The 12928-nt window shown below is 42.3% G+C and overlaps 1 protein-coding gene across 1 annotated transcript in view; it reads right to left on the minus strand.

The window, feature by feature from the left end:
- Positions 1-572: 572 nt before the first annotated feature.
- The window catches only part of stard10 (StAR related lipid transfer domain containing 10), a 17951-nt gene continuing 5595 nt past the window's right edge, over positions 573-12928 (minus strand). The window contains exons 2-6 of the mRNA XM_039685146.2: positions 5680-5827; positions 5092-5195; positions 3699-3816; positions 3544-3596; positions 573-1098 (exon numbers count right to left, since the gene is read on the minus strand). Of these exons, the coding sequence (XP_039541080.1) occupies positions 871-1098; positions 3544-3596; positions 3699-3816; positions 5092-5195; positions 5680-5827 (651 nt within the window). The 3' untranslated portion in view covers positions 573-870. The remainder of the gene's footprint in view (positions 1099-3543; positions 3597-3698; positions 3817-5091; positions 5196-5679; positions 5828-12928) is intronic.

Here is a 12928-nt window from a genome sequence, read left to right on the forward strand (position 1 = left end):
TTATTTATTTGATAGAAATATAGTGAAGTAAAGTTAGGGGTCCCGGTACCAGGACGGTGACAGTTAAGGGGTTAATAAACAGATCCAGTTCTCGTCTGCCTCACTACATTCTCAATCACTAATCCTGTCCATCAAGTGTCTGAAAGTCATTATCAGTGTGAAAGACGATGATCCTCTCTCAATCACACACACACAAGCTGACATGTGTCACTATAGATGTAGGCCAATGTCTGTATTTCTAAAGAGAGACAGATGTTTTTATCTGACACATTCATTACTCTTCTATATCTAAATAAGCACATATTATAGACTTTTAATTGTTTTACGCAGTTTAAACATTTTCACCCACTTTAGCTCACTTCTGGAGACAAAATTGTAAGTAGACACACTTAATCTGAGTAGTTTCTATAAAAAGGGTCATTCTGATATGCAAGGCGAGATCTAAACAAACCCAATTCCTCACATTTTCTCCTTGTTTTTACTCAAAAACGTACATTACAGTGAATTAACTCAAATGTATTGCTAACACCTTGTCGACTCAACGTCTACAAACAGAAGACACAAGACAGGGCTCCAAAAACAGGCAGTAATTCGTTTTTAATTCTTGGTTACTACATTCATTGATTGATTGAACTCTAGTGTCGTACAACAGATCAACTCAGCGTTTCCAGTGTCGTGTCTGCATGCGTGCTTAAGGTCAGAGGTCGATCCGTCGAGCAGGAAACAGCCAGATCTCACTTCATAACTCAATATAATTTACATCTTCATAACTGAATTAAATCGAAATCAAAATCTCACACACACTCACACACTCTCCCCTTAACTGTGCTGATCTGACCTCCGGATTGCTCACAGGTGTGTGTGTGTGTGTCAGTTGTGTCCCTCCTCGTCGCTGTGCTCGGCGCGCTCGTCTTTGCTCTCTCGGAGCGAGCTCTCGTCGATGTTCTCCAGGGATTCTGCGTGTTGGATGCAGAGTTCGGACAGCGGGACGTTGGACAGCCGGTTCTGCTCCGGGAAAAGCCACGGCTTGAAGCCAGGACTGTGTTTCTGCTTCCACTCCGGATACCGAACACACGCTTTACTGATGCGCTTCATCGCCTGACACACACACACACACGAGATGAGGTTACAATATGATTCCAAAATAAATCAGTTTTACAGAAAATATTTATTTATAAAGATTTTATTAAATAAATATATTCAATCAATACGCTCTCACACACACACTCGCACACAGAGACACACTAATAGTCTAATTCAATCTTACAGACACATTTAGACACACTGCCCCTCTTTGTCTCACTGATCCAGTTTGTCTCAGAAATGCTTGTAACGTCATCGTTCTCTTAATCAGTCGGTCTTCTCCTTTAAAATCATTTATATTACAGTGAAACCTTTTAAAAGAAGTTGTGTTTCTTATATAACACTAAGAAGAGGCTCTATAGAGAGCCTAAATCCCTCCCCTTCCGGTTGACCACCATGGGACCTTATTTCGGAAAAATATTTTATGGGAGTCAATGGCGACTGCGAGAGACAACAAATATTTTGATCTCGTTTGAATTGTGCCCTGTATTACACATATGATGTTTGTCAATTTAAAAGATACATTTTAAAGTAAAGAAAGTCGCAGTTTGATGTAAAACTGTTGACTTTACCGAAGCTAACTTTACCTGAAGCTAACTTTACTGAAGCTAACTTTACTGAAGCTAACTTTACCTGAAGCTAACTGTACTGAAGCTAACTTTACCTGAAGCTAACTTTACTGAAGCTAACTTTACCTGAAGCTAACTGTACTGAAGCTAACTTTACTGAAGCTAACTTTACTGAAGCTAACTTTACCTGAGGCTAACTTTACTGAAGCTAACTTTACTGAAGCTAACTTTACTGAAGTTAACTTTACCTGAAGCTAACTTTACCTGACGCTAACTTTACCTGAAGCTAACTTTACCTGAAGCTAACTTTACCTGAGGCTAACTTTACTGAAGCTCACTTTACTGAAGCTAACTTTACCTGAAGCTAACTTTACCGAAGCTAACTTTACCTGAAGCTAACTTTACCTGAGGTTAACTTTATTGAAGCTAACTTTACTGAAGCTAACTTTACCTGAAGCTAACTTTACCGAAGCTAACTTTACCTGAAGCTAACTTTACTGAAGCTAACTTTACCGAAGTTAACTTTACCTGAAGCTAACTTTACTGAAGCTAACTTTACCGAAGCTAACTTTACCGAAGCTAACTTCACTGAAGCTAACTTTACCTGAAGCTAACTTTACTGAAACTACTTTACTGAAGCTAACTTTACCGAAGCTAACTTTACTGAAGCTAACTTCACTGAAGCTAACTTTACCTGAAGCTAACTTTACCGAAACTACTTTACCGAAGCCAACTTTACCGAAGCCAACTTTACCGAAGCTAACTTTACCGAAGCTAACTTTACCAAAGCTACTTTACTGAAGCTAACTTTACCGACGCTAACTTTACCGAAACTACTTTACCGAAGCTAACTTTACCGAAACTACTTTACCGAAGCTAACTTTACCAAAGCTAACTTTACCGAAACTACTTTACTGAAGCTAACTTTACTGAAGCTAACTTTACCGAAGATAACTTTACCGAAGCTAAGCTAACTTCACTGAAGCTAACTTTACCGAAACTACTTTACCGAAGCCAACTTTACCGAAGCCAACTTTACCGAAGCTAACTTTACCGAAGCTAACTTTACCAAAGCTACTTTACCGACGCTAACTTTACCGAAACTACTTTACTGAAGCTAACTTTACCGACACTAACTTTACCGAAACTACTTTACCGAAGCTAACTTTACCAAAGCTAACTTTACCGAAACTACTTTACTGAAGCTAACTTTACCGAAGATAACTTTACCGAAGCTAAGCTAACTTCACTGAAGCTAACTTTACCGAAACTACTTTACCGAAGCCAACTTTACCGAAGCCAACTTTACCGAAGCTAACTTTACCGAAGCTAACTTTACCAAAGCTACTTTACCGACGCTAACTTTACCGAAACTACTTTACTGAAGCTAACTTTACCGACACTAACTTTACCGAAACTACTTTACCGAAGCTAACTTTACCAAAGCTAACTTTACCGAAACTACTTTTTAAATTGTAAGTGTTAAGCAATAATTTAAGAAGGTGGTTCTTCATCAGAATCTGATTGGCATAAACTGAGTCAAGAACCCTAGAATTCAATTAGAAGTATTGTTTATATGAATCATCAACTGCAATGATGTAGAAACGGTGTGTTTAATATTTCACATGTTCTTTCGTCACCGTGTGTGTCCGTTAATCGATCAATCCCTCATCTGTTCTTTCACTGATGTTTCCTGAAAAACTCTTGACCTACTTCAACACACAAACACACAATCACTCACTCACATGTCTGTCATTATGCGGGGTTTCAGAGTAAATTATGTTAGGAATGAAGAACAAAGCTACAGAGCAAACAACCATCAGCGAGCCGGGGGAACGAGTGTGTGTGTGTGTGTGTGTGTGTGTGTGTGTGTGAGGGAAGCTTTACTCACTTTGGGTGCCAAGAACTGGGAAGACTTGTTAACAACCCACTTAGGAAGAGAACCTGAGAGAGAGAGAGAGAAGATAAACTGTTAAGAAGATAACAGCTATGGTTGATCTTAAGATCTGTGTGTGTGTGTGTGTGTGTGTGTGTGTGTGTGTGTACCTCTCGGGTCCACCTGTGCCAGGTATGTCAGTGTGCAGCTGGTGGGGCCGGTGCGCTGGATCAAGTATCCCGTCTGAATAGAAACGGCTCGAACAAGATCCTTCTTAGGAGGATATTTCTGAAACACACACACACAATCAATCAATCAATCAATCAATCAATGTACAGCGATAACAGAACACAAATTCAGCCAATGAGATTCACTACAGCGTCACTATGGTTACAGGAACACCATGAGCTCTCATTCTATATCCCATAATGATCAAAACGACACACTGGCCACTCTGTGTGTGTGTGTGTGTGTGTGTGATGGATTGTGTTTTAGAGTGAGAGAATGAAAAGAACTGAAGATAAAAAGCCTCTGTCTTTCTCTCTCACTGATCAATGATCAGCAGCAGACCAGTGATCATGTGATTCATGACCACACACACACACACACACATCTGTACAGGATCAGAGTGAGACGCTGCAGACCATCATCACATCATTAGTGAAGATCAGAAGGTCTTTAGCAGAATCATTACTGTTCTGATCATCAACACACACACACACACACACACTGAACACATGTCACACATTCAATTACCAACACAATAATCCAGCGATTCATTAAGTCTCAGCTCTAACATACTCTTAAATCCCTCTTTAATTAAGCTCAATTTGCGTGTTTACGGTTCTCTGATGACGGTTAATGGTCACATGACACACAGCTAACAAACACCACATTTCATATTTCATCACCTATGAACGCTTAACCCTCTGCTCTTCGTCTCGATCAAAAAGGACCTAATTTATTTATTTATTTTTGTCAATGAAATTAATGTACATTTTAGTTTGATTGTATTTTTAGGGGATTTTTTTTATACCAAATTATACCTGCGCTGTATTTATAATCCATTTATTCACTTAGCATAGACATAAAAAAATTAATTTCTGTGTTAAATCGTGAACGCTTCAGAGCGACAGACTGAAGTCTGATCTCTTTTTGAAGACGACACTTGGCAGATTATTGCAGAAGTGAAAAAAGTTTTAAAAAAGGGAACTAAACAAAGTCACAGAATTTTGTGTGTATAATATTGTAATGAAAAAAACAAACTATTTTCAAAATCGCATTTTTCTCTGAAACTGCAAGAAAATTAAAGCTATAAATCTAAACAAGTGTGTGTTCCGCATGTGAGGTTTATCTGTCAGTAAACGAGTGTTCAGTGAGTGTGTGTTCGGCTGCAGTACCGAACGCTTCCACTAGAGGAAACTCATTCATTTACAATGCGTAATACACAGCAAGCGCCAAAACCTTTGCCAAGGTTCGTACCATTCCGATGAAGTAAAATAAATAAATAAATAAATAATTTTCATTCAAAATGATTGAAGAGCTTCAAGTGTTTTCACTCACGGCGTGTTTGACAGAGTAGTTCATGATGATGTAATCGTTGCCCATCGGCAGCCATGAGCGCAGGGTGATGACATCACGGTTCTTCAGTGGCTTCGGACACTTCCCTGAGAAGAGTTAGCGCTTAGCATGAGCGACGACTCGGAAAACCAACAGTCACACACGGTAATTAGCATAATCAGATATGTAAAGACTGATGAAGTACTGCATGTGCAAAAAAGTCAGAACTGCAATTGTAAGAAAAAAAGTTAGAAGAATATAGGTATATAAATTCTGAGTTTCTCACAATTTCAACTTTTTTCTCACAATTCTAAGAAATAAAGCAGAATATAGGTTCATAAACTCGTGAAAATAAAGTCGTACTTGCAAGAAACTCAGAAAAAAAGCCGGAATTACAATTACATAAATTCACAATTGCAACTTTTTTTTTCTCAATTCTACGAAAAAGTCAGAATAAACGTACATAGAATCACAATTACATTTTTTAAATTTTATCCTGTGGAGGAAACAAGCTTAATTACACACACACACAAACTCACTCACTCTCTCTCACACACACACCGACACAGACTGACACACACACACTCTTACAGGAGTAATAGCCCACGTCTGCGTTGACCGTCAGTTTGCCGATGTCGAAGGTCTCGATGACGTTTGCGTCCCACTTCCGCCGATACTCGATGTCGTGGAGCACGTCGTACATGGTCTCGGCGGGGATGTCCTTACACTGCATACGACACTGAGGACACACAACCGTTACCCAGAATGCATCTCTTTAACCCTCCAGGAGTCTGGTCATTTTAAATAGGAATATATATATATATATATATATACACATATTAGAGTCCGACTGATAAAGGATTTTGAAGGCTGATACCGATACAAATATTTTTTGGTTTTAAAATCCGATATTCCGATATATCGGCCGATATATATATATATATATTTTTTTTCAGAAACGCGCAACAAAACATTAACAGATTTCCCTAACATAGTTATTTGTAGTTATTTATGAGTTTTAACTAAAATAATATGATAAAGCATTTTAAAAAGAAACTTGTTTCTTTTATTGTCACAACAGAACAGAGTAACATCAAAATATATTAAAGTTCTGATAAATAAAATAATTAGTCTCTACATTGCCTAATAAGCTACCTTATAATTACAATGTCAGGTTAGCTAGTCTACGATGAGCCATATTTTAGCAATAGATAACGTCATACTGCAAATTTCAATTTAACAGGCCAAGGAGAGATGATTGAAGCGTGTTTCGTCTGTTTTGATTTTATTTTTGAAATATTAATTTATCGGCCATTATAACTGCCGATACCGATAGTTTGGAAAATGTCTAATATCGGCCGATATATCGGTCTGGCTCTAATTATATATATATATATATATATATATATATATATATATATAAATGCAGAACATTATAAAAGTGAGTAACTACGTCAGCAGGTCTCTTGATTATTTTATGCTTTATTAATATTTATTGCAAAAACAGAATACTTTTTCTAGTCTTTTCATTATTTTATATATAAATGAATGGTGCCTTTGTTATTATATTGCACTTATTGACTTCAGTTAGTCTTGACTGTCAAAATCACAAGCGTGTGACGCTAAAGTTAAGATGTAATTACATGTTAACTATAGTTTAAAGTGTTTGCCCAGTCTTTCTCTTCCTGGAAGATATTGGTGACATCATACTGCGCAAACATCGCCCCTGATCCCACATCATATTCATGGAGTAAAAGCCATTCGCTACAAGTGTCTGAGGAATTCAAGTGAGTGAAACAGAAATATGAGTGTGTGTGTGTGTTGACCTACATTAGGTGAAATGAGGCTGTAGTCTTTCTGAATTAGATTTATGAAATATTAAACCAGGCCATTAAATCTCATCTCGACAGCACCTGTGTTTTCTAGAGCAATGTTCATCTAACACTCGCTAAAATTAGTGCTCGCAGAAGCACTAAAATTACTGATTTCACGAGTTCACACGTACAGGAAATCAAATATAATTTTAATGCGTATTTGGCTTGCTGTTCGGGGGAGGGCTCCGAGCTCGGAATTTTTGCCCGAACCCAGAGTACTCCCCCCTATACTGGGGTAGACCCAGCCCAGAGTGAGGTGATGGGGTGGTGGAGGGATGCTGAGAGACTTGTCGTGAGACATGAGGTGAGAGAAGCTTTATTTATACCGGCTTCCTTTGAGTTGATTGGTTGATTACCTGAACATGCTCCTCCCGAACTTTGTTTACATAAAACTTCATTTCACGAGTTCACACGTACAGGAAATCAAATATAATTTTAATGCGTATTTGGCTTGCTGTTCGGGGGAGGGCTCCGAGCTCGGAATTTTTGCCCGAACCCAGAGTACTCCCCAAAAAGCAAGGTATGGGACAGCGAGCGTAAAAATATTTCCCCCCAAAAAGTGAAGGGCATGAGAAGGTAATTACTAAAGAACGAGCTTGACCGTTCGACCATTGAGGGCTCTCGCGACGTCCGACGGGAACTTGGATGCTCACAGCATCGGACGGATAAGCCCCGCCAGCAGTTGAACTGACAGCTCGATGACGCCAGATTTATACGAGCGGGATATTGGAACGAGTTAAGCCGTTCAACCGGGAGGGCTCTCGCGGCATCCGACGGGAACTTGAGTGCACACAGCGTCGGAAGGGTAAGCCTCGCCAGTTGAACGGGGGCGCCCGCTGTACTCGGTCGGGAGGGCTCGACCGGCGCTTCGAAGGGTGCTGGGGCACGGGAATAGACCTCTCGCGGCCCAACGAACGGGGAGCCCTTGCGGCGACACGAGCGCGGTCGTCCAACGATGATAAAAAATAGGCAGGCTCTCACTGCGATTCGGACTGGAGGGCTCGACCAGCGGCTCGGAAAGGGGGACGAGCCCGACCCACGAGCGGGGAGCCGTCACTTCGTACGAACGGGGGAGCCTGCAAATTTTAAAATGTTACGCCGTAATTTGGATATGCTTACGACGCGGGCGTGGAATACGGTGATGGTGTCGATGAACGGAGCGTAACAGGTGATGGAAATTAACTAATTAATTAGTAAGGGCTTGGTGAGCGTTTCGGATGTGGAAGCGGCTGGATCTAATGTAAGTATTGAAAGCTTCAGATGACCAACGACGACCGAGGGTTTGGATTTGTTGTTGGGAAAGACCTTTTTTGTGCGGCTTTGGTTGCTGCGCCGATGCGAAAAGAATGGCTTGAAAATTGGTTTGCAGAGATGCCAGATTTGGTGAGGACTGCTTTGAGATGTTTTTGGAACCAGAATCTCGTGGCTGGATGATTGGAGTCGTCTGTGAAGAGTGGATCGAGAGGGGATTTTAGCGTGGAACGTTTATACTGAAGGTAATTTAGCAGGGAATGCAACGGTTGAATGGGAGTCGGCAGATTGAAAATATATACAAAATGACCTTTTTTAGCTCGATCTGATTTGCTTTGTTTGATGAAGAAAGATATAGTTTCGTTATCCACGATCTGCAAATCTGAAATGGTAGGGTGAATGTTTGGATTGAAATTGGATGTGATTGTCAATTCTGAGCAACGGAGAAGCCGAAGAAAGCTAAAATAAACATAGCTTCTAATGTGCGCGCTGTGTTGGTGGAGTGGTATCCTAGACGGAGTGATGAAATGCATTTGGCGAGTATATCAATTGTAATGGGTTGTCTGGTATCCGGGCGAGTGGGGTGAGTTCTTTGAATTCCTTTAATGAGAAGGGACGTTTGGAAGTTATTGATAGCAGGGGCGGGCTTACCATAAGTTAGTTTGTGAAAGAATTGAATGCCGCTTAAATAGCTTTTTATGGATCCGGCTTGGAGTCCTTTAACTTGGTTGAGGTGAAATAAGAAGGAAGTAAAGGTTAGAAGAGAAAAATCGGGAAACGGCAGGTAATGCGAGAGGTGAAATAATTTGAAAAATTTCCACGTGGTGTAGTATGATTGGGTTGTTCTGGGAGAAACTGCTTGCAGGATAGAAACGATGGACGTGACCAGAAGGGAATTTCAACGGATGGTTTATGGAAAGATTAGTAGAGAATAAGGAGGTACTGGGGTTGGAACGGGGTCTGCTTCTGGTGCCAGCATCCTGAATCTCTGAAAATAGAAATGGGAGAGAGAGTCAGCGATTTTGTTGAGAACACCTGTGACGCGTTTTTCATTAATAATGAACTGATCGCACGCGGAGAACCGGATGAGGCGTCTGAGGAGTGGCATTATTACAGGTGAGCGAGAACGACCTTTATTGATGCAATGTATGGTTGCTTCGTTGTCGCAATGAATTTGGAAGCTTTAGATGATCATTCTTTTCCCCCATAGGGAAGCTGCGACGACGATCGGGTAAAGCTCAAAAAGGGCCGAGGAGGCTGAGGACTTGGGAGTGTCTAGCAGCTGGGGGGGCCAGGGAGATGCGAACCAGCGACCTTGGTAATAACCTCCGAAACCGACTGAGGGAGCTGCATCTGTGAACAGTTTGATTAAGGAAAGTGATCCATAATTTTAGCTCCTTTTTGCACTCACAAGATAGGATGATTTGATCTTCCAGCGCGTGAACTGATGACAAGAGGGCGAGGGGATGCGCGATGAACGGGCGGCCTTGCGGGATGATGCGCATTGCATATAAGCGGCCAAGCAGCGAGAGGAGTTCGCGTTCGGAACGCTTTGAGCGTCCGTAAGATTGGCGGCGCTAAAAAGTTTGATTTTTTCCTGAGCTAATATAGCTCGGTGAAGCCTTTTTGCACCCTGACGAGGTGAGCCGCGGGGAAGGCGTCGTGAGGTGAAATGATTATGAAATCATCGAGCAGATGGAGAAGGTGAGGAATTGCATGGTTGTTGGAAAGGATCCAACGCAGTGGCGTAGCTTCTGGGCATGCAGAGTATGCACGTACGTGTGAGCCCGGCCAATAGGGGCCCGCTCATGGGGAATTTTTTATTAAAACCAGGTAAACCATTTTTAAAGTGTAGCCACAATAAATATATTTTTTGTTTGCATGTCATGATATATTTCTAAAGCGTTTTATGTTTTATGGGAGTGCGGTGAGTCATTATTTCGACCTCTGTGCTCTGGCCATGGAATAGCGGCTGATAGGTGAATGTGGCGTGAATATGTCCATATTCGCGAGATGGACGTATGCCCGTAGCTATTCGTTCTGAGTTTTCTTCTAAATAGTAAACGTTAGGCAAAAAATGTTAGACGTACAGAAAAAATAAAAATTTCCCTCGCCAGATCACGCCGAATAAATGCCACTAATCTGGGTGGATGGGCATTACTTTCAAAGGAGAAGTGATATCTACTTTCGCCATCCACGTGCCGCGACCTGCTGTTTTGATCATGGATATAGCTTGGTCAATGTCGTGATATTTTAATTGAATACTCTTCGAGGGGAATGAGACTGTTGATGCTTGGATGTGGAGAGTTGTGAGGAGCTGTGAGGTCGATTATCGAGCGCTTTTTTCCTGAAAATTTTTTGTAGCCACGCCTATGGGCCTAATGCGAAATTTGTCGAACGGGGGGGGGGGGGGGGGGGGGGGGGGGGGCCTCGAACGGACCGATCATAGAACCTAATACTATTTCTTTTTTGACCGTCTACCCCTTCAGGCTCTGCATGGAGGATTATTGAAGATTGAAGACTAAAGATTATTGAAGATGATGTTTTTCGCAGGCTGGCGTTCTACGCCAGGTTTAAAACTTTGGCTGAGACCGGACAGCAGGTAATTTATAAAGTTGACGACTGGGTGATGGAATAATTTCCAGCCAGACGGGAGATATTCACTGGAGATGAGAGATAGTTCTTCACCTTTACAGCTTTTTATACATGACATACAACACGGGCGTGGGCACCGCCACAATAATTACGAATGTGGAGATAACGATGGCGTTGTCTTTGGCATTTACCCTCGTTTGACTAGTTACAGATTTGCCTGTTGGACACGATGTTTGTGGCTCTGTTCGGAAAGTCGCCACCGGAAGAGAGGTCCTCTTTTGCTGGTCGTGGGACATGGCCTGTGGATTTGACGAGGATCTGTGCTGGGCCGGGAGGAATCGAGGGATTAATTTGCGGACATGCCGTGGTGGCATGGTTTACGGACCTGCTAATAACACAAGAGATGTTTCGGCACCCGAAAAACACGCGATTATGGAGATCAGAGTCCAACGCTTCCCAGTAAGGACACTGATTCCATTGATAAATATGGACGGCACATTTAGCAGAAAATAATTTGTGATAAGTGAAAAATTACTACCCCCAAACGACAGCGCGAGCTCCGCTATGATAGAAATGTAATAGTTGAGCTCGCACCGTCTATGGGAAAAACAGAGCATGTGACTTCGGTATAATGGTTAAAGGAAATACGAAATTCGGCTAACGACATGTGCGAGATGAAAACCTGCGTGTTGTTTTTTAAGGTGATGGATATATCGCCGCAATCCACCTGGCGATTGGATTACGACATGGGGAGGGAGAGGAAGCATTTGCGGAGCTGATGTGATGTTGATGTTGCAGAGATCTGGAGCTAACGGTGCCACGGTGGGAGGGGCTGGGGAGGAGATTTGACCTGGAAGAAAAAGAAAAACCCTTCCGCGACTGGGTCTGGGGCGCGGCCCAGGCTAGCGGAAGGTCTGCGGCGACGTGGCGCGTGGGCGGAGCCCGGCACTGAAGGTGGAGACGCTGAAGGGCGAGCGATCTGGGTCCGGCAGTTATATAAATCTACTTTTTCGATCTGCGAGAAAAGTTAACGTCGGAAATAAATAAGGCCTCGACTCGGCGCTTTAACGATCCACTTCCTTATGGGAGGTATGTTTGGGTGGGTCAAAAAGTGCGAAGACGCGGAGGAAGATGGTGGGGTTCTCGCCGGCGGTGGTGAGGGGAGTCCTCGGCATCTTGGCGTGCACGGAGAGGATCGCGGAAGCTGGCGTCCCCGGTTTTAGGAGGCTGGAGATGGAACGATCTGCGGATTGCGATGGAGTTTCATCAGCGACGAGAGAATCGTCATCGGAAGGGAAAAGCTCTAACTCAGACATGACGGCACGAGGGCGGAGTCAAATGCTGAGAGACTTGTCGTGAGACATGAGGTGAGAGAAGCTTTATTTATACCGGCTTCCTTTGAGTTGATTGGTTGATTACCTGAACATGCTCCTCCCGAACTTTGTTTACATAAAACTTCATATAATAACACTTCTGACTTAGTCATAAAAAGCATAAATCTAAACATTACCATCAGCCATCTTAATTTCTGCTCTGGTATCAAAATGTGCATCAAAAATGTAAATTTCCCCCCGATCTCTACAATGTTTCTATCATATATAGCAACCGTATTTCTAACCGTAATTTCTAAATATGGTCAGTCTGTGTTGAAACAGGACAGAAACGCTTGAGTGGGATTTTCCTGAAGCTCCACTGCAGATGAACATCATGAGTGGGAGGACAGATCGCGTGTGTGTGTGTGTGTGTGTGTTTCGGGGGAAGCCCAACAGCTTTGAGGAGAATCTGACATCTACAGCCACCCACACAGAGCTGTGCTGAGCGTCATACGTGTGTGTGTGTGTGTGTGTGTGTGTGTGTGTGTGTGTGTGTGTTCTAGTTTCTAATGAATTATTTGATGCCTGCAGTCATGGGTGTTTCTTTACTGACATCTATTTTTTCTTCATCAACTAGAACCACGCACACACACACACACACACACACACACGTATGACGCTCAGCACAGCTCTGTGTGGGTGGCTGTAGATGTCAGATTCTCCTCAAAGCTGTTGGGCTTCCCCCGAAACACAAACACACACGCGTGTTTCACATGCTAATGAATAGAGAACACCTGTAAGCCCGTG

Source organism: Pimephales promelas, chromosome 16 (assembly GCF_988280905.1).
Source record: "Pimephales promelas chromosome 16, fPimPro1.hap1.1, whole genome shotgun sequence".
In the NCBI taxonomy this organism is placed as follows: domain Eukaryota; kingdom Metazoa; phylum Chordata; class Actinopteri; order Cypriniformes; family Leuciscidae; genus Pimephales; species Pimephales promelas.